Consider the following 27,452-nt stretch of genomic DNA (forward strand, 5'->3'; position numbering starts at 1 on the left):
TGCACGAGTCGCCAGACAGCCATGAAAACTTACAGCTGCTGTTATGCAGCATCTGGCGTCCGGTGGACTGGCTGGTTCCATTTAGATCATCTGCAGAGCACTAAAACCAGGACGGATGAAGGCATACTGGGCTGTTGAGCCAGCCTAAACAAGGACAGGAGACATTCCCTCACTGCAACAGGCCGAATCAGGATCCCCTCAACCAGCCCCGCGGTGTGTGGAGGAACACAACGCTGCGTTTCTATTGGACGTCACAATAACGGTGTAAATCTAAAGACAGAGTGAGAGAGAGAGAGAGAGAGAGAGAGAGAGAGAGAGAGAGAGAGAGGGAGAGAGAGGGAGTGTCTGTGACTGTCCGCCGCTGATTTTCACAGTTTAAACTCTCCTTCGTGTCCTCCTCAGATGCTCCTGATGGAGGAGACCCCGCCCCTCCCTGCTCCGCCCACCAGGACTGTAAACACACTGATAAATAACACTGATTGTTGGAGGGACGAGTAAACGGTGAGCTCAGTGCCTTCTCCTCCTGCAGCGTCACACACCGACAGAACCTGTGTTTGTGCAGACCTCATGGCATCCTGTTAAAACACACACACACACACACACACACACACACACACACACACACACACACACACACACACAGAAATAAAATCACACTGCACCAGCTGCTGTCAGATTCAAACAGTGGAAAAGAACTGTGACGACCTCCAGCCTCCCTGCACTTAACTTCCCTCCTGACGACTTATTCTGATGTGTATCAGCCATCAAACAAATGAAGCAGCAGCAGATGGTCGCTGTCTGGCCGCTTGCCACCATATCTGAGCGTGTGTGTGTGTGTGTGTGCGTGTCGCTCGTCACAATGAGATTCTGTAAATCTGTGTGGACGTGTTTACCGCTTTGTCTTATCTCGCCGCCTGCCGACGATTTGCATTCGAGTCGGGGTGAGCTGTCAATCAAACTGCCGCCGCTGCTCAGAACGAAAGCTCGAAATGTTTCACATCCTCAGCTTTTAGCTAAACGCTGTCCTGGAGGAGCACGCACACACACACACACACACACACACACACACACACACACACACACACACACAGTCACACTTTCAATCTACCTGCGCACACACACACACACACACACACACACACACACACACACACACAGTCACACTTTCAATCTACCTGCGCACACACACACACACACACACACACACACACACACACACACTCATACATAATGTTACACCCAGCCCTCTGCTCTGTCACTGCTCTTACAAATATGGCGAGGCATTCAAATGTCTTTTTCTCTGCCTGCTGTCAGTCAGACTTCAGGGCCGGAGCTCGGGGCCCACAGAGCCCGGCTCCAGGTCTGGTTTCAGGTCCAGGTCCGGGCCTAGCAGTCATTTTTGTCGTCTTTCACAGCTTTAACATCCTGATGGGAGAGACCTCCTCCTGATCGTCCCTCCCATCCACAGCAGATTGAACACAAAGACCCTCACAGTCCCACATGAGGGTCAAACGTTCTCCCAGAGTCTGAGGGAGTCTCAAATCACCCCGTTAGCCTCCCTGGGCTGTCCCTGTTTCCTGTCCCCCCCTCCTCCCCCGCCTGTTGGGTGAGTCAGTAGTTCAGGGCGGGGGTTGTGGGGGTCTGCAGTGGTGGCTAGCTGTTGTTCTCGGCCGTCATGTATTTGAGCGCGGCGAAGCCGTAGCGCCGCGACATGTTCTGCTGGAACTCCTCCTTCAGAGTCTTGAGGCAGACCCGGTACTGCTTGTTGGAGCGGAACTTGGTGATGTCGAAGCTCGGAGCGTGAGGCATGTGGATCATGTAGGCGTTGGGCAGAACCACAAACTCGTACTCCTGCAGGGAGAGAAGAAGACGGGGAGGTGTTGAGGTGTGGACGGCACCTGGTGCCTGATCAGGCTCGCACAGAGAACTGTTACCATTGATTTAAAGAAACTACGACCTGTCAACACTCTACAAAGGCTCATACCAAAGAAGACGATCTCCCTGCACCCTCCAATTATTGTCTTTCTCTCAGGAAGCTCCCAGAACTTCCCGGTCCTCAACACGATAACAAAAAATGGTCATGAATGGATCCATAAGTTTTGCATGTTTGTCTGATGTCGCCAAAGTTTTCGGATGTTTATGAAACACAATCAACACTCTGCAAGTTCAACCCATCTGCCACCACAATCTGCAGAACCCTGTTTAACTGGTCCCAGTAAATATCTCCACGTCTACTCTTTGAACCGTTTCCCCGGCGATGCTTTCTCTGCCTGTTATCACCACGTTATGGACAAACTTCTGCACTGACTTCAGGTTATAGTTTTTTGCTTATAAAGAAAAGAGTGCAAAGTTTGTGGATGGAAAATTTGAGCTGAAAGATGCTAAAAATTTTAACAATCTATATTTGAGCGATGGCGACGCACAAAGAACATTAATCTTAAATAAAACAAGGAGAGATGGATGCACCGGGTTTTAGCAAATTGCTGTTTTCCGCCCGCCGTCTGAGCAGGTCAGTAACATAATAAAAAGTTAGGAAGACACAAACATTACCAAATACATCCCCGCCCCCCAAACACTCACGAGATTACACACAGAAGGAGACACACAGTTCCTTTTATCTGTATGAACGTCCACTCTGACATCAAATGTACAAACTGGATCTTTGCTAATGTATTAAATATTATTTGGAGCAGCTGCAGCGATAGGAGTCGTTTTCCATCACTGCCAAACTCAAAGAAATTAAGAACTGAGACTTTTTAATCACTTTGCTTTGACAAGATAAGTGAGGCACTTCCTTTTCATCAGGCGCTCTTTCATTATAAACTGGCATTTCACTGAATAGGTCACTGAAAGGACAGATATCGAGTCCTTCATTAAAACCTGACCTCAGACAGTCTAATGACGCCTTTATAATAAAACCTTATTAAATTAAAACATGTGACTTCTGCTGGTGCAGCGTCACTTTAAAACTCTGAGCTAGTCTTTTACAAACTGCAGACGCCACAGAGTTAATAGGTAAAGACAGGTACAGAGAGTAGATGCTGTTACCTGTGCGTCAAGCTCCATGATGTGAGCCACCTTGTTCCAGCCGAAGCCCACGAAGCGGCGGTCGTACTCGGGGCTGTCCCTCCTCACCATGACGTAGGGCTCAAAGTCGGCCTCCCACTGCACCCTGTAGGGTGTGGTGGCCGTCCGCCACTTGGCAAAGTTGGTGGGTGCGTGGCCTTTCGTCCACACGTGGTACCTGCAGCGAGAGAGAGGTTTCATCAAGCTGTTGATGGAAGCAGTTTGAACTCCGACACGGAGAGAAAGTGTGATTTATCGTTGGTGGAATATCAGGAGGCTCTTTGATTACGAACCTCCGGAGGTGTCAGAGTCTGGACTTACAGAGCGTCTGTTCACCTCACACTGAGGACCGACTCACTCCTGATGGGAAAAACTTGTGTTGTCTCTTTTTCTGTCCGTGCCATTATAACATTCTGTCTCCACCAACCGCCGAGATAAAAGAGGCTTTTACCGACGGAAAATTGTAGGCGAGCGAAGAGAAGCGAGTGTGACGGGAGGCAGCGTGACCGCGCAGCAGAAAATAAACACCTTCATACAACAGACATCAGACCACTCTGTCGCTGCCTCCAGTGTGTGTGCTTCAGTGTGTGCTGATGATAGAAACACACGATACTGTAGCTGTTTGTTATGAGAGATATGTATGTGTATGATGCACGTTTATATTACAGACACATCCCTCTTCCTCCCCTGATGACGGAGCTCTGCAGGTGAGACTGTGTCCACAGACTTCTTTGAAAGCTCGTCTTTAAAACTCAGTTTGTGGAATATTTGTTCGGAGATCATTCTGTGATGTTTGACGAACAATTTGGCAAATGCAGTTTTACTCTCCCTAATGTGCGCCTTGGCTGCTTCCGAGTTTGGACCAGTTTTAGTTCCAGAATTGAGAAAAAATAAATCAAAGATGTTTTATTTTTTTAATTATGTTGATTTTGTTTCCCATAAATCAGGTATCCATCATCTTCGCCATGGTCCTCATATCTTTTCTTCTGTCTGATGGATTACATAAGAAACTACCTGCTGACTGTCTGTGAGCTGGGAGCCAAAGAAGAACCAGTTTAACTTTGGGCCGGATCCAGAGACAGCTCACAACAACAACAACACGTTTCTCTCTTGTCAATGGTTTACTCCTAAAACGCTTTTTGATTCCAAACAGATGTTTTCATGATATTATTGATGATGTTATTCACTCTAAACATTTGATATTTCTACAAATGTACATCCCAATGGTGGATCATGGAGCATGTTGGACCTCCACTGACGCGACTCTCTCTCTATGCGGCTCTGGATACTTTGCTCGGGGAGTAGGCGGGGCTGCTCCTCTGCTGCTCGTGTCCGCTGTCCTCACCTGCGTCTGCAGCGTGTCATCGGCCTCATAAGGACACATTGCCCACAAAGCGCACATTGACCTGATGCTGTCAGCCACATACGTCGTCTTGTTTGACATAAATCTTAGTTCTGAATAGATACCCAGACACACAGAGTTGTTGCAGTTAACAGAAGGCCCGAGGAGGTCGACTCTGACCGTGTGTATCACTGCTGTTGTTCTTCGAGTGTTGAAGTGTACGACATGAAACTGAGACGTGTTTTTTATGTGTTGCTCACCTCATTCACAAGCATCAGTGAGGCAGAATATTAGAGACATATTTACAATGTGATGTGCTCCAGTACAACACTAACCACAGCACCCGTCATTAACATCTTTACACAGGGTCAAGAAACACCGACTGTAGAACATGTGTTCTAGATGTTCTGCTGCTCTGTCTGTCTGCTGCGTGTTCTCTCCACTGAAGCTGCGTACGTAGGCCCGTTTCAAATGTTTATCTAGACAATTAAATTTTACATCAATGCAGTTGTCCATCATTTTAATTGCTTATTATCTTTTCTCCGTTTTATCATATCTATGTGCTCAGCAAAAGTTAAAGTGAGTCTGTCTAATTGAGCTCCAGAGGATTCAGTAGAGATCCGGGTTAATGAATGAATTCATGGATGAATCAATACTCCTGATTTACACATCTCCCACCACAGACATGCTGCTGTACTGAACATTGCTGTAGAAACAGAGACGCCGGTTCACCTGAAGGTAAAGAGCGTCCCCATGTCCAGCTGAGAGAGCAGCTCAGCTTTGGACTTCGGGTAAGACAGGCGATATCTCAGCGTCTCAAAGGCTGGGACCACCAGAGCTTTCTTTGAGTTGGACATGTCCAGCTGCACCACGGACTTCCTGCAGACACACACATTAGGTTACAGGCTGAGTATAATCTGTTCTTTATAAGATCTAAAGTCCATCCATGTGATTCATGTTCGACGTCTTACCTGAGGTACTCATAGAGGCCGTACATGGGCAGGAAGTCGATGTCCGACAGGAACATGTAGGGCGTGTTGACCTGCCGCATGGCCACATTCCTCAGCAGGTTGACGGGGTAGAACTGTCCCTCTTTGTAGACGATGTGATACCCGACGTTCCCGCGGCTCATCAGCACCTCAGAGCCCTGAGCGTAGCGCAGGAACTGCTGAGCCTCGGCGTCGGACAGGTACAGGGCCAGGCTGATGGGGCCCTCCCAGTGCTTACAGATGGCCTCCAACATCTGGAGCCTGCAGGGGGCGGGGCAGAGGGAGGGTGACATCACACAAATATATGAATGTAAGACACGACGGTGCACATTAAAACTAAGAAACTAAAGTGACGATGCAAACAAGATGCAACAAGATACAACAAGATACTTGTTTGCATCTTGCTACTTAGTTTTGCACTCAAGAATCTCACTTTGGCAAACAAGATAGCAACTCCTTAACACAATTTAACATCTGCAGAAACCACACTAACATGTGCGAACAAGATACCAACATGTGAATACAAGATACAAACAACATTTTAACATGTGAACACAATATACAAACCTGAACACAAGATTACTCATTGGCCACAACATTCTGACCAGTGACAACAAAACACTGCAAAGTTCTGCAAACAAGATATTATAATATCAACAAGATAACTTGTGCAAACAAGATACTCATTTGTATGAAAAAGGTACTCAGTTGTGCACACAAGACACTCACTTTGGAAACAAGATAATCACGTGAGCACAAGATACAAACTTTTACAAACAACATTTTAACATGTGAACACAAGAAAATCACCTCTGCCAACAACGTACAAACTGGCCAAACAAAGAGTAAAGTGAAGACAAGATAACTCGTGGGTCACAACATACTAACCAGTGTGAACAAACTACTGACCTCTGCAAACGAGATAGTAAAATGTGAAAATTACACATTAACCACTGCAAGGAACGTGCAAACAAGATATTAACTTGTGCAAATAAAATCATAACAAGCTAACATAATTAAAACTTGTGAAAACAAGATACTAACATACTAACTTGTACCACCAACATATTAACTTAGGACAACAAACATTAGCAAACAAGATACTAACAAGTCGTTACAACATACTAACTTGTGCCGACAAAATATTAAGTCGTTCAAACAACACACTATCTTTGTGGAACAAGATACTAGCTAGTGAACGCAAGATCATGGGCCACAACATACTCGGTAATGCTAACAAAATACTGAATTCTGCAAACAAGACATTAGCTTGTGGAAACAAGATACTTATAGGGTAAAAGAGATACGAACCAGTTCACGGATCATACACACTTGTGCAAACAAGATAATAAGATACTTACTTGTGTGAACAAGATATTCATTTGTGTAAATAAAATACCAACAAGTGAACACAATTATAACTTGTGAAAACAACATAGAGTAAACAAGATACTAACTTCTGGAACAAGATACCAGCGAGTGAACACATGATAACTGGTGCAGCAACAAACTAAGATACTAATTTGGCCAAACAAGATTCTAACATGAACACGAGATGTTAACAACACTTTAAACATCTGTACAGAAACATCTCAACTTTAAAAGCTCGTGAGTCTCATGAAACGTCTCATAAATAGCAGAGCGGGCAGCGTGTCCCTCTAAGATGAAACCATCGTGTTCTTGTGGATGGTTTTTATTCATCCGGCTAAAACGGGATGATTTTAAACAAAGTGTTGAGCCCTGCAGCTGCTTCCTGCTGCTTCCTGCTGCTTCCTGCTGCATCTGTTCCTGTTTGACTTTGAAATATGAGACATGTCACACAACATAACCCTGACGACGAGCGTTTGTTGCCTACAGCTCTGATTACATTCGGTGGAGATATGGAATAATGAGTCACTCAGTCTTGGACACGATATGAAAGTGTGATTTGCTGATGTTTGTTTTATCTTTGTTACATAAAGAGACAGGCAGCCTTAGCAGGAGACTGAGCTTCATACACATTCACTCTGCATGTGAAGAAGAAATCTGCTGTACAGTCGGGATGCCGGAGACGGGGAGTAAACTCATACATGTCAATGTTCACTTTCCTGCACTGATCTGTAAAACAGTGTTTTGCCGTTTGTCTCCTTCCCTCCTCCCCGTTCCCATTCCTCTGCAGACTTCCCACTCCAGTAACTCCACACTTCATCTGGTATTCCATCTGAAGGTGCAGTTGTGTTATTTGCTGGATGTCTGACGCTGTTTTAGATCTGCAGTATGCCAGTGTTTCCCCCCGCAGAGCCACCGTGGGCCTCATTAAAACAAGACAAAGGCTGAAGCCAGCTTGCAGCCCCTAGAGGCAGCAGCGTTTATTACGCACACTACATGATAATATATTGCTGAGCAGAAGACACAGCACACTGACAACATTAAAACAAAGTGTTGCTTGTCCTCAGGGTGACTTAACGTACCATCGGGTCACTTAAACAAAAGGTTTATTATCCTGGGAACCAGAACGTGCGCTGCAAATTCAACAGCATTGTATTATGATCATCTTGTATGGAAGGTTTGTACGTCCTGGCACAATAGGAATGCTTGTGGGAAGTGATGCAGAGCAGCAGCATCCTCTGCCGTTAAACGACAAACTCTGAAAGTCTTTTTCTGAAAGCTCAGATTAAACCGCGCTGAGAACAAATGGACGAACCAGCGTCTCCATTCGTTACAGCTCACGTTCCGTCTTATTCCTCTTTCTGCACATTACCTAAAATAACGACAGAGCTTAATGATCACCGAGGGAACATTGGGTTGTCACAACAACACAGAATTAAACTGTGGTAACATATTAATAAGAAAACAAAGAGGGAAGGCTTACAGACTTACGGCTCAGTTATCAGAAGAGAACAGATTTGAGGAAGTCTGTTTTTGTATCTCAGCAACAGGAGGCATTTACATTACATCTCTGTCCTGTCACTTCAATTACTGCAGAGATTCAACACATATTTAACAACCAGTCCAGACTTTATTCAGCGCCTCCTTAACCATCGTTACAGCAGCAATAACTCAGAGAGACGAGAGGAGAGGCTGCTTCCAGACATTTAATCTACCGACCAACTGAGTCAGAAGACGGGATTAAGGCGGCTGCAGCAGAGACAAGTCTCTCTGATGTGTTGTGTTCATTAATCATCTTTAATCTATGTAGTTACCACGATATTTACATCAGAGAGATATCTTATAAAATAATCTTCACTTCTTTTCTGAGAGGCTGAGAACCCTGCAGAGCGACTGATCCTGTGGGAGCAGAAGGTTACCTGTCCATGGAGAGCTGGGCCACCAGAGTGACGTCGCTGTTGTCAGAGGACGGCTCGTACTCGTAGTGCAGGAAGTAGAGGTGTGTTCGGTGGACGGTGAATCGCTCTCGGCGGAACTCGTAGCACGGATCGTCTTCGTCCAGCTCGGAGAGAGTTTTCTGGAGCTGCAGGCAGAAGAGAGGGACGCCAACAGTGAGACATTTAAGGAGCAGAAGGTTCTACACGCCGTCAAGGGCCCGAGGAGAGCGGGAAACTTTCTGAGACGCTGCGCTCCAGCCAGATTTAAAGCTCGCACCACAAGAACAGCTTCTTTATTAAGTTAGTATTATTATTTACACGACTCTTATCGGACTCTACGGACACTTCACGGACAGATCCTCATCTGACACTCGTCTGTGCGACATTTCATTAGATCTGACGGACCTTGGACCCAGTTTCCCAGGTCATTTTTGGCCTGTGAAGACCTCTGAACTCGAGTCTTCTGTGCAGCGTTATCATACTGTAAAGTGATGCGGCATTAGAGTAAACCCATCAACCAAAGTATGAATGAACGGCAGTTTTCAGGTGAGGTGAAGATGAGCTCTGAACACAGCCACTTGTTTCTGTTTTGGGGCGCAGAGCTGAAGGCGGTCAGAACAGGCGTCGCTCCGCGGCGTCGCTCCGTGGCGTCGCTCTGCTCGGAGCAGCCTGATTAGCGGCTCTGCAGTGAGTGAGTGGGCTGCAGTGGCACCGTGGCCCTGAAGGAGCCCGGTCTGCAATGTGCTGCAGGAGCCAATCCCTCAGTGGCTTCATTAGTCTAATCATCACTTTAATGGGATTTAAATCGCTGCTCAAACTCTGAAAAATTGAGTGAGCAAACTATTTCCTGAGTAAAGGACACATTAGGATTGAGTGTTGGCAAAAAAGGGGCTCTGGCACACCATGATGGGAAATTATAATGAGATTAACTGACCGCAGAGCTGACACTTAAAGAATCCTACAGAGGCTGGACCCATAAAAGTCCTGACCACGCCGACCTTCAGTGGGTTTAAAGCTGAGCGAAGCATCAACACAAAACTTCGAGGGGTGTGTCCAGACCTTACAGAGCTTCAGACAGACCGGGTCAGACAACGTGCGGCCCAACCAGGTGTGAGGTCAAAGTGTGATGTGGATGCACACGCTCCAATGCCGTCTGGAACGACCTCTTTCTCTTCCTACAGATTTGGTGCTTTGTTTCATTGTAATGTTGCAGTTTTGACTGGATGAATTATGCTGGTCCCACTTAAAGTCAACAGACCATAAACCAGGGCACGATTAAAGGCTGGTGTCAGCTTACAGCAAAACTAATGAAGTTCAGCGCTTTCAGCTCAAAGACGCGCTCAGCATCAGCTGGTTGTTGTCTGTCGCTGAGCTCACAGCCCTCTCAGGTGAAAATAGCTCAACTAATGGAACACCGATGCACTCGTCGATGTCACTTCTTCCTCACTGACCAATCAAAATCAAGAAGGGGCGGGACTCCTGATCACAACTTTGTCAACAACAATGGCGGACAGAAACTAATCCTGGCGGGACGTGACGCCTAGCTAGACTCGTGTTTGGAGGGTACGATTTCCAGGTCGAGAGCTGCTGCCAAACAACCTGTATAATCTAGCAACAGTTAGCGCTCTGACATTAAGGTCATGGGAATACAAATCTGTAATCCAGAGTCTGCTGGCCTGAGACTGGCTTCATGGAGAGTGTTCTGGTTTCCCTTTGTAGCCCAAGTAGTATTGACCAATCACGTATCAGCAGCTTCGATTGCAGCCTGTGTGGAGAGCTCCCATTGGTGGTCATCATTTTTATTAATCTCTATAAACACACATCTGCATGCTGGTGCAGCTAACAGTCTGCTCGTAGATGAACACAGCTGAATCCAGGAGGCATCTGGACCTGGCTGAAGTTTCCTTTTGGAGTAAGCTTTGAATCACCATGAGAACGTCAGAGACATGCCCTGGATGTCGTCTCTCAACTCCAGCTCCAGTCTCATCTCTTAGTTGCTAATTGGACTGTAAATGCAGCGCACTGAGGAGGAAGTCTTTGTCTCTAACCGCTGGCTACACAGGAAGCCCTGAACAGTTGACCATCGCTCGATGGGTTCTAGACTGAGGCATGGCTAACTGTGATTGACAGGTTGCTACCACTGCCAACAGTTAAACGGTTTGTTCAGTGTTGAGGCCTTTTCTCTTTTCTTCAGGAAGTATTCTTCGTTATGGTCCCTTCCAGCCAAAAACTCCAGATGGAGAAGGCCAAACTGCTCGAGGCTTTAAAACAGTCCAGAAAATTAGAGGGTGAAAAAAATGGGTGGTCGCATGTGATGATAAGCGTTATATAAAACTCTTATATTAACATCGCCTGAATTAGAACAAAGATCTTTTAATGAGACAGACCAGCTTCTGAAAGGCTTCACACAAGCATTAAAACAATACAGTGGCTCCTGAAACCGCCCGAGCTTTCCCCCTCACAGTCAAGTGTTTGAAAGGAGGACGTTCAGACGGGCTGACACATGACTGACTCCTCCTGAAGTCTGCAATCAGCCAGTCAAGAAGCCCGCTCTCTCTCTGTAAACAGTGCAGTTAGGAAACAAAAGGAACAGACATGAAAGTGGCAGCACCTGTGTTCGACACACACTGGAGCCCCAAATGGACAATCACAGGTAGAGTCAAAGGTGACACAACACAGCATTTACCTGCTGAGAGCAGCAGCCCGTCTCTGCATCCAAACACACGGCTCCCCACAGACCAGCAGGAAGCACAATTATGTTGTTTGAAACCCGTCATGAAAAGGTAAACGGGCGGCGAGACGTTTTCTGTTGGATGGTTAACTCTGAGGTTTAAAGTCTGAGGTGTGCAGGGAGAGTGTGTGTGTGTGTGTGTGTGTGTGTGTGTGTGTGTGTGTGTTCTCCCCGGTCGCTCGCAGAGTTTGATGGACAGACTGAATCCACTGGACCCTGGTTCACCTCATTAACGCCTCCCTCCAACATGTTCCTCCCACAAAGATGGAAATGAGGCATCAAGCTCAGCTGACAGGAGGCTCCATCACGCAGACAGCGGTCAGGACTGTGAGAGCGTCTCCAAGGGTCTCCAGCATCCACAGAATCACAACTGTTTGGTACAGTTTATATCCTTATAAAGTCCACCATGGAGACAATGGTGCAGGTGTTTCAGCAGCACAAAATTAAAGCTTCATAAATCAACGTTATAGACAGAAAACGTAGTTTTGTCCTCAGAAAACGTGGACAGCTTCTGTGTCTGTCTGGACGCTGCATCTGCAGACATATGCATCGTTTTGCATGTGTTTTTATGAGGCCTACTTTAGGTCCATTCTGCCAAATGTAAAGGACATGAAGAGGATCAAACTTCTGTTTCTACAACATTAAAACAACAACAGTTTGAAAAGCTAGGATCAAAGGAAAGCACTAAAAACATACTAACAATAAAAGCATATTTAGGAGCTGAGGGTCGCAGGGGAAATAACAAGGCACAGATCAGGACCAAACACTGTAATGATGGTAAATATATTTAGAAAATAATGATGAAAATATGTGCAAGCATCACATTATCCACAGGAAACGTAAGTAGCAGCAGTTTTTAGAAACACATCGTGCAGAGACGCGTCCTACTGGGACGGAGGAAACTGCTGCTTCTGTTTCCAGCTGCTTCTCTCAGATGGTTCTTAAAGTTCTGGAGGCTGGAGAGACTCACGGCTGAGAACGTCGTTCTTAACTGGGGACTGGTTCAGCTTCCAGCTGCAGACTGGGCTGAGCGCGTCTGAGTCTTTGTAAGGGAGAGAACACCAGGACAAAGAGGTATCTGCATACAGAGATTTTCCTGATTCAGCATTTGATATATGTTTGTTTTATTTTTTATGTAAGCAGTGAAACGTTTCACTGTTCGGATACGATATGGACACAAATCTGAATCATGGTTTTGTCAGCACTCGGGTCCGAGTGAACTGAGATCAGTTGTCTTGTGATTCGTGTAATTGTTGCAGAAACTGAAGGTTTTCACTGAACACTATTTTACCAGCACGGTTTACATCGTCATCACTCAGCACACACGAGAACCACAGAACGAGCTGCACCTACGTTCTCACTGTTGTGGTCGGCCTCGCTGGGACACCCGAACAGCTCTCGTCTCAGCAGGTTCCCGTCGTACTCCAGGAAGGTCAGGTAGAGGTTCCTGAAAAACTCCACGTGCTTGTTCTTCACTCGCAGCTTCTTGGGAGAATTCCAGTGAATCACCTGAAAACCACGGAGACAAACGCTGTTACTGTCGTGCACAAATTATTATATTATAACGCACAGAGCACAAACTGCAGTCCTATAATCTACAACCAAGCAAACACTGCAGACAAACAATCAAAGTATTCTTAGATGAACCCTAAAAAAGTGACTTTAAGAGAAGAACAAACAACGTAAACATTCACTCCTACATATCTGTGAACTTCTTTATTCACATTTCTGGTGTTTCACTCCCAAACTACACGCAGCTGTGTAACAGGAAGATTTAACCCTTTCAAGGTGACTACACAAACGTTTGGAGACGTTTGAAGTCTTTATCTTCACATCCAAACTGTAACTTCAAGTTAGCAGAAGTTTTATTTAAGTTTTATTCTACCAGCTGTACGTCGGCCTTTCTGTGGCTGCTCTGAGAAGATGTTCACATCGCTCTGTTGGACAGGTTTAATGACACGCCCCCCTGGCTCAGTGCTGATGTAGTACCACAGTCCACCTGTTCGTTAGCAGCTGAGTACAACAGAAAGCTAACCGACATTAAAGTGCATGAATGCTTCATTTTAAAAGCTCCATCTGGATAATATTGAAAATAAAACATGTTTAAAACTATGTTTGAATTAAAGCTGATTTAAAAAACAGATCAAATGAAGCATTTTTCAAACAGAGCGAGTTCAAACTGTTAATACAAAATGAGCCGTTCTCTGAATTCTTTCGTCTTTTCATTATTTTCTTCTGAAATATTTAATATTTATAACGTTTTTTATGGGCAGCACATTAAACCTTCTGAAACTTTCACTCAATTATTAAACTCGCATTCAGATTTTTTCCATCTTTTAAATGTTATTATTGAAGTGCAGCAGGAAACAGCAGAGTGAGTCACCGAGGTTCGACCCAGTTTTTAATTAAACATCGGCTCCTCCTGCTCGTCACTGCGTCCTCCTCAGCCTGCACTCCCACAGACACACACTTTATGATGCACACACTCACATTTACTGCTTTTGTTCAGATGTTTTATGGCTCAGTGTTTTTCTGCAGGAGCGGGCTCGTTCTCTCCTGCAAACTTCACCATTACTGTGTTATGTAAACTGTCTGTGTGAGGCCGTCCTTAAAGGGACAGTTTGGGTTTGTGAGGTGGTGTTTTAGGAGGCAACAATAAATAACAATCAGTAAATGTCGTGTTTATTTCTGGAAACAAACAGAAATCAGGAGACTGACGACAGGAGAGCGACTGTGTGCTTTATGACACTTGTGAGCGGACACATCAACCCAGCAACAAGACATGCGTGTGGCAGAGTGCACACACAGACAAAAAGCACTCTGTCTGTTCCGCAATGTCTGTTTGGTTATCTCAGTTTCTGTTCGAGTTTACGTTCAGTATCTTTCATTACAATAAACAACAGTCTGCACTGCCGCTGTTGTGATCCCGTGCGCTGCAGGCGTAGGTATACAGGGCCGCTGTGCAGAGTGAGATATAGTGCAGAGGGAAAGAGCTGTCTGACGTCCGTGTGAAGCTAAAACACAGCGTACACTTAATGTTTGTTTACATGTAGGACTCTTTAAGTGGCTAAAGCACTCGTGTTGCTCCTGACCCCGTCTGCAGCTAGCTTAGCTTAGCTTAGCTTCTGTGTATGAACTCCGACCTGCTTCTCCTAACAGCCGCCGTGCTGACTGATATCAGCTGTACATACACACTCACTGTTGATCAGCACCTCACACAACCACTCTAACAAACTGAACTATCCCTTTAATGAAAGTATTTCATGTCTGAAGAAATTACCTTTAAGACAATGTTCCTGTAGCACTTTGATTATTACATCTTGTACTTTCAGTCGTTTCATAGCTAATTATTTTAATGCGACAAGAAAATTCAAAGTAAAAGCAGCACAGCTTCTGCAGTCAGCTTCCAGCAGCTGTGATGAATCATTAGCCTGATCATTTAATGTTTTCTTTATTAGACGCTTATTGTGAACGAGTCTACGACCATCCTTTATTCTGTCATCGGCTGTTGGTTTGCTCTCGTTGTGAGTCGCGTCTGCTGGATGAAAATTTAATGAGCACTTTAATTTAATTGCTTTAATTTCATATCAACTAATTTGAAAGGCTAATACTGAGCAATGACAGGGACAGAGCCATGAAAACACACCTGCAGGTGTCATGAACATTAACCATGCTGAAGCTTTTAAAAACACTGTCAGAGAAAATCACGCCGACGTCCTGGTTAGCATCTTAAATGTGTATCATCTAAAGACTGGTCACTAAGTCTAATAACGGCACACATGCTGACAGTAAACATGCTGTATTACTGTCAAACCACACGCAGACACTAACTGTGTTTACACGCTGCTGGAATCTGTAAGACAACCTGAGTTTTCAAGGTCAACAGAATCCATGATGCAGATATAGAATAAATGTGTGTCACTCTGCGTGTGTGTGTGTGTGTGTGTGTGTTTAAAGTCTGTGATGAATGCGGGTCAGGCCTGGTGTGTGTGTGTGTGTGTGTGTGTGAAGCGTCAGACTTGGTGCACAGCGGGGACAGCTCTCACCTTCAGGTCGGACACGTCTTTGTAGCACTTCTCGGAGCGCGTGTGGTCCGACAGCTGGACGTTCCAGAAGCACGGCAGCTGGTGGACCAGGAACGGGTTCTGTTTGATCACAGCGTTGAAGATGTCCTGCAGACGCACACACAAAACACGCACAAAACACACACAGTGAGCCGTCTGCTTTGCCTTATGTTTCATCATCTGCAGGGCGCAGCGCGCACAGTCTCATGTGACCCTGATACCTGTTTAATCAGTGACCACACACAGCTGCAATAAATCTCTCCATGGATCTGAAACCACCTGAAGGAGCTCAGCACAGAAAGTGAGAGCGTCCCTTTGAACACACACGCTTTCTGAAATTACTCTTTCAATTCTTATTATCACTTTTAAAATGATTGTTGTATTTTTGTTTAATCAGACAAACACGAGGCGACAGATCGGTCGGCCTGCAGAGGACGGAGAGTCTTAGTTTGGAAGATGACGGCAGGAACAGAAGGAGTGATCGGGAACATTTATTTACATGTACATTTACTTTAATTAATCTCTTTTACCATCCTGAATGCTTCTGTACTAAGTTTGGGTTTCTGTCGTTATATTACCATCTGAGTGTTTCTAAAGATGCATAATGAACCCCGATCTTTTTCCTGGATTACAGCCCCCCCAACTGAAGACGAGCAGCCGACATCGTCAGATCAGTTCGCAAACTTGAATTAGTCTCAAACTTCTCAGTTCCTTTTTTTGATTTTAGACTAGCACAGACTGAAACAGCTGTGGAAGCTATGATCAAAGCTAGCATGAGGCTAGGCTAGGTAGCTACTTCCAACATGCAGTTTTTCATTTGTCTTCTGGTTCAGCAAAAACACACAAACATCTGGCATGACGTGACTTAGTCACAAAGATATTCTGACATAATAGCCCATCCATCCATCGTTGCACATCGCTTATGCTGTTCAGGGTCGCAGGGGGCTGGAGCCTATCCCAGCTGTCATTGGGCGAGAGGCGGGGTTACACCTGGACTGATCGTCAGTCAATCACAGGGCTGACACACAGAGAAGCTCTCACGCTCACATTCACAGCTACGGGCGATTCATAATGAAGCTAACGAGCATGTGTTTGGACTGTGGGAGGAAGCCGGAGGGAACCCACGCATGCACGGGGACTCCACACAGTATGAACTGGGATTCAAACCAGGAACCTTCTCACTGTGAGACGACAGTGCTAACCACTGCACCACCGTGCCGCCCACAGCAGATTCAGAACATTCGGTGGCCATCTTGTTGTTTTACGAAACGCCTCAATGGTGCTTAAACGTCTGATTGGTCCAAGCTGACATCTGGTGTCAGCATTACTTGTGCTGGTATCAGAACAACTTTAGTTTTACTGCTGAACGATTCTGTCTTACGGCATCAATAAAAATGTCCAGGTTTGTGTATTTCTCAGATATCCAGCCGACAGTTTGGGATCACATGAATTTGTTCTGAGACGTTTAAGAGGTCATTAAAAGACATTATTTGATCACGAGGAGGGAGAAGCACTGTGACACTTCCTCTCCAGATGTTACAGCCTCCTCTCTCTCTCTCTCGAGCCGCTCTGTTCGTGCTTTGTTCTCTCTCAGGTGTTCGAGATTAAATCCTAATGTAGAACTCTCCTCACTCATAAAGATGAATACTTCACACTGCGGTGAGGAAATGTACTTTTGTTTCCTGTGAGAGACTTCAGGAGAGAGGCGAGTCAGAGCGACTCCAGCGCCTCACAGGAGACATAAAGCTCCACGTCCTGGTAATGGATGCTGCCATAAAGATGGCTGACGGTCCATGTGAGGCGCTCAGACGGCAGACGGCAGATGAAATGCTCAAACGACTTCCACAGCTCTTTATTCTACAAACTGCACACCTAGCGGAGCTTTACTTAATGAAGGTTTAATTAAACTCTCATAAACGCGCCTCTCATCTGGATGAGCTGAACGGCTCCGAGATAATGGAGAGACCCTTCACCGAGGTCTTCATCACCGTCTGCCCTCGCTCTGCAAGATAAGGAACGCTGCACGGTCAGAGATAAAACCTATGCATGACCTTCAGGAGGCAGATACGCTCACGGAGCAGGAAGGAGGAGCCGAACCCCGAAGCTCACCTGTGTTTGCTGACGGGAACTTGAAGATCATTTGTGGCACCGAAAACAGACTTTCAGTTCAACTGTTCGATGTTCTTCCGTCTCTTTGCCTGAACGAAGATTTCATGAGCTCATTAGTTTTGTTTCCTTCTAACTGTCAAGCTACATTTGGAAGAAAAGATGATTTCTCTGAAGTTTAAACCGTGTGATGAAGGTGATCACAGGAGGGGACACAGGAACTCAAACAGCTCTACATTTCTCTGGAGGTGTCTTAGAGTCCACGATGCTTCTGCATCCGCTACTTCTTCTTTGTCTTCCTCTGCGTCTTCTTCTTCGTCTTTGTTCTCTTCTTTTTCTTCTTCTTCATCCTCTTCTTCTGGGTCTTCTTTGTCTTTGTCTTCTTAATCTTCTTCTTTATATTTGTCTTCTTCTTCCTCTTCTTCACATTGTCTGGAGGATTACAGCCTCTCCTTCCAACTTCATTATGCTTTGCAAAAAGGTGAATTGGAAAACCTCCTTTTTCACATCCTTGATGAGATTCGGGGTGTAGTCATGGAAAGCTTTGAAGGTCAATAATAAAATGTTGAAATCAATATAAGGAAGCGACCAGGCGGGCCGGAATCGGTTGTTTTCTTGAGCTATAATCTGATCAGAGTTTTGAAGGTGATGAAGTGAAGCAGGAGAGACACCCCGAGGACGATGCAGAAACTGAGAGGAGGTAAAATAAAAGCCTGTAAATCCTGATGGATGCACTTTTTTACACCAACTCAAGTTGGAAGAAAATGACTGAACAACCTTCTTGATTCAGCTTTTAAAACAAAAGCAGAGCGAAATATAAAACTCCTACACCGCTTGACGTCGGCCATGTTGGACGGCTGGTGAAAAAGCTGCCTCTTGGCCTCCTCCAGGCTGAATCACACCGCCTCCAGGTTTCTCTCTGCCTCCTTTGTGTGTCTGTCAGAGGACATTCCTTCTGACTCTGGCCTCCTTTATTACAACAGTTTATTGTTGACCTTCATGGCTTTCAGGGAGGAGACACCTCGTTATATCCAGAGCGTGAAAAAGTTCCAATTAACCGGATGTGATGTTTCTTAGTTTCAGATTCAGAGCGTTAAATCAGTTTGTCTTTCCTGAGGTCAGAGGATCACATGTGGCTGGTACAGGTCCCCGACGACATCACTTAACCGTCTTCAACATGTGGTTTCTTTCAACACAGACTCACCTCCTCAAGGACAAAGACTGACCAGGCTCTTATCTAAATGCAGCCGCTGCACAGCTGCCGTGTGCAGACGTCGTTGAAAGTAAAACGTTAAAACGTTTGGCTTTCAGGGTTTTGCAGAAGTTGTTCTTTAATCTGGTGATGGTTTGAAGGCACACACAGAATGCATCGTACAGACAGAAGTACTTTAAGTACCAGAGCGGAGATGTGCGGGGAGTGAACGTGACACTTTTCCTGTGAGTGGATGGGCGTCACAAACCGGCAGAGTTTGTGGGATGTTCTGACGCACATCTTATTCCATCGGCGCCTGAGAGCAAATCACTCTCATCCCACTGAGAGAGAACAGGATGGAGATTTCACAGCACATTCACGCCGTGGTGTGAAAGCGTTCTTTGGCAAAATACAGCTCCACTGAGCTCCCGCCTACACACAGGATTTGGACAAGGTAACATCAACAGCATCCAAGATGGTGCTTCTCAGGTCGCCTCGAATCTTTGGGCTGAGTCGATCTAAAACCGACTCCAACAAGAAGAGAGCGTTTCACAGATTGATCAGGTGTGTGTGGAGGTGAATCTGTCGTTCAAAGTCTCTTTTTCATGCATGTTTATTCTGGCTTTTGTTTGACGCATGGGTAACAAAGGTTAAAGGTTAAAGGTGAAAGGGTTAGGGTTGTTGAATCATTTTATAAACGTTCAGAACGGGCAGATACACACCGAGACCCTAACTCACCTGCAGAGTTCAAACTGGCTCCTGCAGCCTGGACATTTGTTCTCTGTGCTCTTCTCATGTGATATTGTGGTGGGTGCGTAACATTGTTTGTGTGTGTGTGTGTGTGTGTGTGTTACCTGGTCGGCCAGGGACGTGGACAGCATACTCATTAGCTCCCTCTCTGCAGTCAGCCTCCACATCTGCTCCCATCTCAGCTTCCGAAGACGATCCAGGAGGAGCAGAATTACTCCTGGAAAGCAAACACACATGCACACGCACACACGCACACACACGCACACACACACACACACACACACACGCACACGCACACGCACAGACACAGATACGGTAGCTTTAGAAACAGAGCGATTGGTATCTGGCTGCCTGCTAAAGGTGATAAAGTCCCATCATGAGGCCGTGAATCACGCCTCGTGTTTTTTTAAGATAAAGCTGCGACTTTGAACTTAAAGACAAACCGCTGCAGGACAAAAACACGTTAAAATCCTGCTGCAACACAAATCATTCTCTGAAACTTGTGTGCGTCTTTCCCTCTGCGAAGTTTCTCCCCCAACAAATCAGAAACTTGTGGGCTAATAACAGAAATCTTCCTGGCTGCTGCTGAACAAATGAAAGCGTCTTCAGAGGGAGAAACATGCTGAATGTTTTATTTTCTGTGTTGGAACAAACAAAGCATCTTCCACACCCCGCTGTGCTCCATCTGGTGCCACGGACACCGCCTCAAAGAGACCAGCCGCAGCTCAACCAAAGGCTTTCTGTCAAATCGCTGCTCTGTTTAAAGCAACGCAGAGATCTGCTGTTCAGTCACAGTCCGAGTGTTCACGTGAGGTTCGCTCTGAAAGGTGCGAGCTGCCGCGCGGGTCGAGCACGGTGATCCTGCTGCAGGACAAATAAACAGGCAGGGGAAATAAAACCAAAGGGTAATGGAATCCATCAAACCGTCGATCAGCAGCTCTGTGAAATTAAACCGCCCACCTCTCTGAAAATGTTTCTCCATAAAGCTTCTAACAAGCCTGGAAATTCACTCACTGCCTGCTCTAATGCACCGTGCAGGGAGAGAGAGCGCCTCGCTGCTGCTCTCGACTCTCTTTGAAGCGGCCGGAGACCGAAGAATAAAAATACTTGGACAGCGTTCAGTTATGTTCCTGCTGCAGATGGTAAATTAAGATTTCTGATGGTTTAAATTACAACAAAATATAATCAGAGAGAGAGAGAGAGAGAGAGAGAGAGAGAGAGAGAGAGAGAGAGAGAGAGAGAGAGGGAGAGAGAGAGAGGGAGGGAGAGAGAGAGAGAGAGAGAGAGAGAGAGAGAGAGAGAGAGAGAGAGAGAGAGGGAGAGAGAGAGGGAGAGAGAGAGAGAGAGAGAGAGAGAGAGAGAGAGGGAGAGAGAGAGAGAGAGAGGGAGAGAGAGAGAGGGAGGGAGAGAGAGAGAGAGAGAGAGAAGAGAGAGAGAGAGAGAGAGAGAGAGAGAGAGAGAGGGAGAGAGAGAGAGAGAGTGCTCCGTCACAGTGAACGTCTAACAGTTTCAGTTACTTTGGACTTATACAGCATGGACGGTCTGTGACAGTCAGAGCGGGCGATATGGAAGTGTTTCTCAGAAAGATGGATTTACAACATCGCACACAATGAACTAAAACACTAAAAAGAAAGCTACACAAGTATAAACTGTCCAGTATAACCGTTAACTGTATCATAAAATGTGTCGTATAATGATGTTCAGGATCAATGCAGAAGCAGGCTGCACTTATATATCGCCCTTCTAGTCCTTCTGCTTGTGTGTGCGCGGCAGTTGAAATGACTCCTGCTGAACGCAAAGTGACCACATCTAAAAGTTCCTCTGAGATCTTCCTGGAGCTGTGACTCCACCTTCAGCTCACGTTTACTGATTTTACATCATGTTGGTCTTTAAACAACACGAGGTCAAAACTGAGTGTGTGGCTGACCGCATCGGGTCAAGGTGTGCAATGTGTTACAAGGACTGTCCTTATGAGGCCGACGACGCGCTGCAGACGTAGGTGAGGACAGCGGACGAGCAGCAGAGGAGCAGCCCCGCCTACTCCCCGAACAAAGTATCCAGAGCTGCATAGAGAGAGAGTCGTGTCAGTGGAGGTCCAACATGCTCCATGATCCGCCATTGTGATGTCGCAACTCTCTCTCTACGGCTCTTAAAGCACTGTCAGTCAGTCAGCCAGTCAGCCAGTCAGTCAGTCAGTCAGTCAGCCAGTCAGCCAGTCAGTCAGTCAGTCAGTCAGCCAGTCAGTCAGTCAGTCAGTCAGTCAGTCAGCCAGTCAGTCAGTCAGCCAGTCAGTCACATACAGGCCCGTGTGTCGGGCTGACCCCAAAAGTTATTCACACATTTGTTTTGCATTTGACTCAAAACGCTCTTAAATTAAAAAGTCGGCACCACTTGGACACGTCAAATGTTAGCTCATCATGCTAACATGCTAACTTCACTCACCTGTGTTGAAGCCTCTCCCCAGAGCGGGCCAGGGTCGATGGTTCTTCCACAGGTTCCCCAGGTACCAGTCGCTCTGGTTCTCCACCAGACCCAGAACCTGCTGACCTGAACACAGAGAACACAACACGTCACTGACGGTTCACTTTGTCTACATCAGCACGTTCCTCTCACAGCTGCTGAGTAGGTTCTGCTTTTTATCACCTCACAGACCCAGGCCTTCCAGGTAAACAAGGTAAACAAGGTAAACAAAGTAAACAAGGTAAACAAGGTAAACAATAAACCTTTTTAATTAGCGGGAGGCTTTTAATGTGAAACATCTTTGAAAAATTACATTTATTTTCCTAAATTAGGTCTTATTTGAGTGTGTGTAGTGAAAAAGTGATGAGAAGAAGTTACATGTGTCCTGCTGTTAACATTTATACACAGCTGAATGTATCGAGACAAACACAGAGAAGTTCTGACTTTAACAGAAATACCTGGAAACAGACTCTTTGTGCTGTGAGGTGTGTGTGTGTGTGTGTGTGTGTGTGTGTGTGTGTGTGCACTTTAGAATAAAGGTCTGTCTCCGTCTGCAGCTGAGGTAAATAAAGGTCATCATCACAGAATTGATGGTGATTAAAGTTTAGGACAGCAGCTTTCAGACCTATAAACTCATGGCGACAGGCTTGGTTGCACTTGTTTTTATCTGAAGATAAGGAGATAATTGGCTGGTGATCTCCGGCTGTGTGCAGACAGCAGACGAGGTCTGAGGGATCAGTCTCAGACACTTCAGGGTCAGCTGGTTCAACACAGCCGGCAGGAACTAAATCCCCTCATAAAGACGGCTTTAACGTCTGAGTCAACGGCAAACTTTAACACACACCTCACAGGAGAAGGTGCAAATTGGATTCAACACTCGGCTCCTGTGAGTTTAAAGCCACGAGAGAAAAAGGTACAAAGAGGAGATGTAGAGGAGAGATGGAGAAGATGAAGAGGAGGGGGAGGAGGAGCGTGGGCTTTAGGGGGAGAGATTACGGAGGGCGAGCTGTGAGGAGATAAAGGTCGAGGAGATAGGCGTTAGGGAGGAGACGGGAGCGTGCGGAGCGGGGACGGGCTGCGGCGGTGGCAGCTCTAATGAAGGCTGTGAGGAAGATTAATGAGAGCTTATTGGAGCAGCAGCAGAGAGCAGGAGAACACAAAGAACAGCTGACACGAGAGAGAGCGAGACAGACCGAACACTGCTCGTCTCACTGCTCGTCCAGAAAACACGCTGCGACTTTAAAAGCTTCTTCTGTTCATTCTTTAATAAGGTTAAACAACTTGATTACAATAAAGTGATAACCCAGAGTGATTAATTACAGGTGATGGTTTTTTAATCATGTTTGAGACGCCTGATAAACACACACCGAACGTTACTCTACACCAGCAGAGTTTTACTGCTACTATAAGGTTTAAAATATATAGTGTTTGTATGTATGTTTCTACATGTGGTACAACACTGAGCGTTCTTTCAGTGCTTTAAAAAGTGATATTGTTGGTCACTATGGGGCAGTGGAACACGCTGGAACACACTGAGTGATATATTGTGTTTATTGTTGCCTAGAAAAGGACTTTCTGACCCGTCTCACGTCTGAACACGCCGAGTTCATGGAGTTAAGGTTTCTCAGACTGTCACTAAAGACTCGAGACCACTGAGGTGCAGCGATCGAAGTTATCAATAAAAATCAATCACAAAATTAGTGTCCAGCTAATTTAATTGTTGATAATTACTTGGTGACGTCACATCGTTATCCGGAGCTGAGCTGAGCATCTGAAGAGACGGCACGGTGGACTAGTGGACGATGCAGACGCACCCAGATAAGATGATTAGCAACTAAGCTAGCTAACGTTAGCTATAGATAGAGCGGTATTGGCGGTTAACATTAATATAACACAGCAGAAAGAACCTGACACATCTCATTAACCTAACAGTCCAGAGTCACAGCTGTGTGATTGTTCTCTCATGTTCTCTAGAACATTTTCTCTCCTCCTTTTATTTCTCTTCTGCATCAGTCTTTATTGTTTGTTAGCACACGCTCAAAAGAACCTCCAACTACATAATTATTGTTGTTTAATTGTGCAATTCATCATAAGATTAGTCGACTAATCGTTTCAATAATCAATGTCTCGTCGACGATCTAAATAGTTGCTAGTTGCGGCTCTACAGACTACAACTAGCTTCTCGTTGATATTATTTCCCATCATGCACCTGGTGGAAATTTGCAAGAAGAAAAACAAACAATGGAGCAGAAACAGAAGCAGAGGTTGTGTGCAGAGGTTTGTGGAGCTAACTGGCGTCATGCTAACGCTGCGTGCTAACAGGAAGTGTCCAACTGAGGCGTCACCCGTCTCCCCTCCATGTTTACTCTCTGCCCAGTTGGATGCTTCCTGTTTGGGTCGCTCCTATTGGTTGTTATACTCCAGCAAACTCTCAGGGTTGTATCTGGACATTGGAAATTCATCTGTGATATCAGTTGAAAAGTTAGCGTAAGGCAGGTCAAAGTTCAATGTGGACTCTCTGTGAGCTGTTTTTGGTCTCCACCAGCTCCTGAGGGAAAAATCTGACTCTTTAACTGCTTCATGCTCCGCTATGCTAAGCAGCCAGTCCGTTACTTCAGCTGCCAGCTGTCTGCTGATGAGCAGGTAGTGTAAAGCAAGCTCTGTCACTGAAACAGCTGCATGCTGCTGCTAGCAAAGAGGATGCTAATACTAACCAAAGAGATGGTGATAAGTGAAGCCTTTCATAACGCACAGCCTTTTCACAAAGTCTTAAAAGTTTTAAACAAACAGAAACCATTAAAAGTTCTTCGCTGTTGTTTCAGACGAGCAGAGAACGCAGGAAACATCACTGATGCTATTACGAACACGCATCGAGCCTCTTACAAAGATCTTTGTTTAAATCCAAACAGCATGCGAGAAACACCGACGAGCAGCTGACCGCGACGCCTCCACCAGCCTTCCAAATCAGAGAGCCGCGACAGGAAGAGGAAAAGGAAATAAAATCAATACAGATCCAGTCTGAACAAAAATGAGGAAAAGAAGGAACACACACGCACGCACGCACACGCACACACACCTGCAGCATCATCTGTTTATTCTCCTGCAGATTAATTCACATCACTGTTTAAGTCTTATTGATCCAGTAATTTACCACCTGTGAGCTCCTGCAGGATAAAAGCCGAGCCTGCTGTTGAGCGACGACGGGCCGCTTTACAGAGCTGGACCTAATGGTATAAACACAGCAAACCTCAGGCCACGCAGGCTTTTTTTCCCAGCATGCAGCAGCTGAGGGGGAGTGAGCGGCTCTTAAATTAGCCGCGGAGGTACCAGGAGATCAGACGAGGTTTTACTGCTGAGTCAGAGCTGCTGATCCAGAAACAGATGATGCCGAGGTCAGCAGCAGAACAACATGCAGCGCTCAGTCCACAGCTCCATCCTGCAGCTCACACACAGAAACTAACGACCGCTGCTCCGAGGAGGCTTTTACACTGATTGTGTTACAACTCCTCCATGTGCAGGCTGTTTTATACATCTCTGACATGGTCCGTACTAATGCTGATCGATAAGAGACATCAGGGGTTTGTGATCAAATCTGTGCCATTAACCAGATAGCACTGCTGTGTCAGGGTCCTGTGACACGGCAGAAACAATAACAACAACCAGTTTATCAAAGAACACAGATCACAGGTTGAGCTGCAGGACAGACAGACACCTTGAAGGTGAACATGTTGTCCTTATAGGTTGAGGACAAACATTATGTGAGTTATAGGGACGTCAGTGGCAGCGATCTGCACATGCTGTGTCATCAAACACTCATCTCTACCTGAAACTGTGTTTTGATCGAATAGAATCACCAGGTCTGTTTCTGCTGGAGAGGAGCAGACCTCTGCAGGTAACTCAAGATGAACACTTCATTAAGCAACACTGATTTAAACACGGCCAGCAGAGACACTCTGAGCTAACAGTAGCTGCAGTGGGTAGAGTCTGACGGGCGGAACAAGATTCTGGTATTGGAAGCGTTCATGCAACTGTTTGAGGTCCACTTGTAGTCAAGAGTAATATTGACCAATCACTTCTGAGCAGGCTTTGGTTGCTTGATTGAAAAAGAGGCGGAACGAGCAGCCAAAATGTGATCCCAGATAGCATCAGATACATTCTGATGATAATCTAGCTTCACACATGTGCAGCTAACAACCGAGTCACAGGCTCCACCCACCTCCATTCTGGTATCATTTGAATACCTGTCAGGTAACAGCCAATAGGTTCCAACATTGGTAACCTGTGGTTGTGTCTCAAGTTGCTTTCTCAATGTTGGCTTCAACCAACGATAAAAGCAGGCATCATGACCTGTTGACATCATTTAGATTCCTGATAACACATTTCACCAGTTTCCCAGCAGACACTGTGACTCGTCCTGTCAGAGGTAGATTCCTGTTTCAGTCGAGTGTCACAGGAAGTCTGGACAGACAGCCAGCATGAACACAAGGACCATGAAACTGCAGACGCTAAATGGAAACCATCCATCCATTATCTTCTGATTATCAGGGGTCGGGTCGCGGTGGCAACATGCTGAGCAAGTTAGCCCAGACGTCCCTCTCCATACCAACATGTTCAGGCTCCTCCTGGAGGATCCCGAAGTTCCCAGACCAGGTGGGATATATAATCCCTGGGTCTACCCCGGTGTCTCCATCCAGTTGGACGGCCTGGAAAACCTCCACAGGGAGTCACCCGGGAGGCGTCCTAACCAGATTCCTGAACAACCTCACCTGGCTCCTTTCGATGTGAAGGAGTAGCGGCTCTTCTCCGAGCTCCCTCCGGATGTCTGAGCTCCTTACCCTCTCTCTGAGGCTGAGCGCAGACACCCTGAGGAGGAGACTCGTTTCAGCCGCTTGTATCTACGATCTCATTCTTTCAGTCACTACCCAAAGCTCATGACCACAGGTGAGGGTTGGAGTGTAGATGGACAGGTAAATAGAGTCTTCACCACGATAGTCCTGTACAACGCCCAGGACGATGCTGCACCCCCGAGATACTTGAACTGCTTTGCTTGGGGCAGAACCTCTCTACCCATGGCCTCACTCTTCATACCATCATGCATTGAATTATTCATGCCTGTGCTTTTCATACAGTGCTGTGAGAGGCCAACATGTCTGCTGGGTAAAATAAGAAGGTGGTTAGAGACAGCTACTGTGTCTGTCCCTGCAACCTTGAGCACCGAGTGATCAGCTAAAGAGCCTTTCTGTCACAGCAAGTCTGAAGCGCTGAAGACGACAGAAAAGACGTCTGATGCTTTTAGGAAACTGTAATACACTTAAGTGTTTCTAATTCAAGGACAGGTGGTCTGCAGGTGACACTGCCAAGGAGGAGGACAGGAGGGGGAGGGGGAGAGGTCTCATGGTGACCCACTTCTGTCATCAAGGCAGACGCACTCTGCATATTAAAGACAC

General features: G+C 46.0%; 1 protein-coding gene across 1 annotated transcript in view; it reads right to left on the reverse strand.

Moving 5' to 3' along the window:
- Positions 1-27,452, reverse strand: part of large1 (LARGE xylosyl- and glucuronyltransferase 1) — a 59,740-nt gene that overhangs the window by 1,760 nt on the left and 30,528 nt on the right. Inside the window, exons 6-14 of the mRNA XM_069671263.1 lie at positions 21,988-22,092; positions 19,650-19,762; positions 15,480-15,605; positions 12,787-12,942; positions 8,685-8,848; positions 5,380-5,658; positions 5,141-5,287; positions 3,049-3,244; positions 1-1,851 (exon numbers count right to left, since the gene is read on the reverse strand). The exon at positions 1-1,851 is cut by the window's left edge and continues 1,760 nt beyond it. Of these exons, the coding sequence (XP_069527364.1) occupies positions 1,654-1,851; positions 3,049-3,244; positions 5,141-5,287; positions 5,380-5,658; positions 8,685-8,848; positions 12,787-12,942; positions 15,480-15,605; positions 19,650-19,762; positions 21,988-22,092 (1,484 nt within the window). The 3' untranslated portion in view covers positions 1-1,653. The remainder of the gene's footprint in view (positions 1,852-3,048; positions 3,245-5,140; positions 5,288-5,379; positions 5,659-8,684; positions 8,849-12,786; positions 12,943-15,479; positions 15,606-19,649; positions 19,763-21,987; positions 22,093-27,452) is intronic.

Source organism: Semicossyphus pulcher, unplaced genomic scaffold, assembly GCF_022749685.1.
Source record: "Semicossyphus pulcher isolate SPU_LCO1_2020_fin unplaced genomic scaffold, fSemPul1.0.p SCAF_20, whole genome shotgun sequence".
Classification (NCBI taxonomy): domain Eukaryota; kingdom Metazoa; phylum Chordata; class Actinopteri; order Labriformes; family Labridae; genus Semicossyphus; species Semicossyphus pulcher.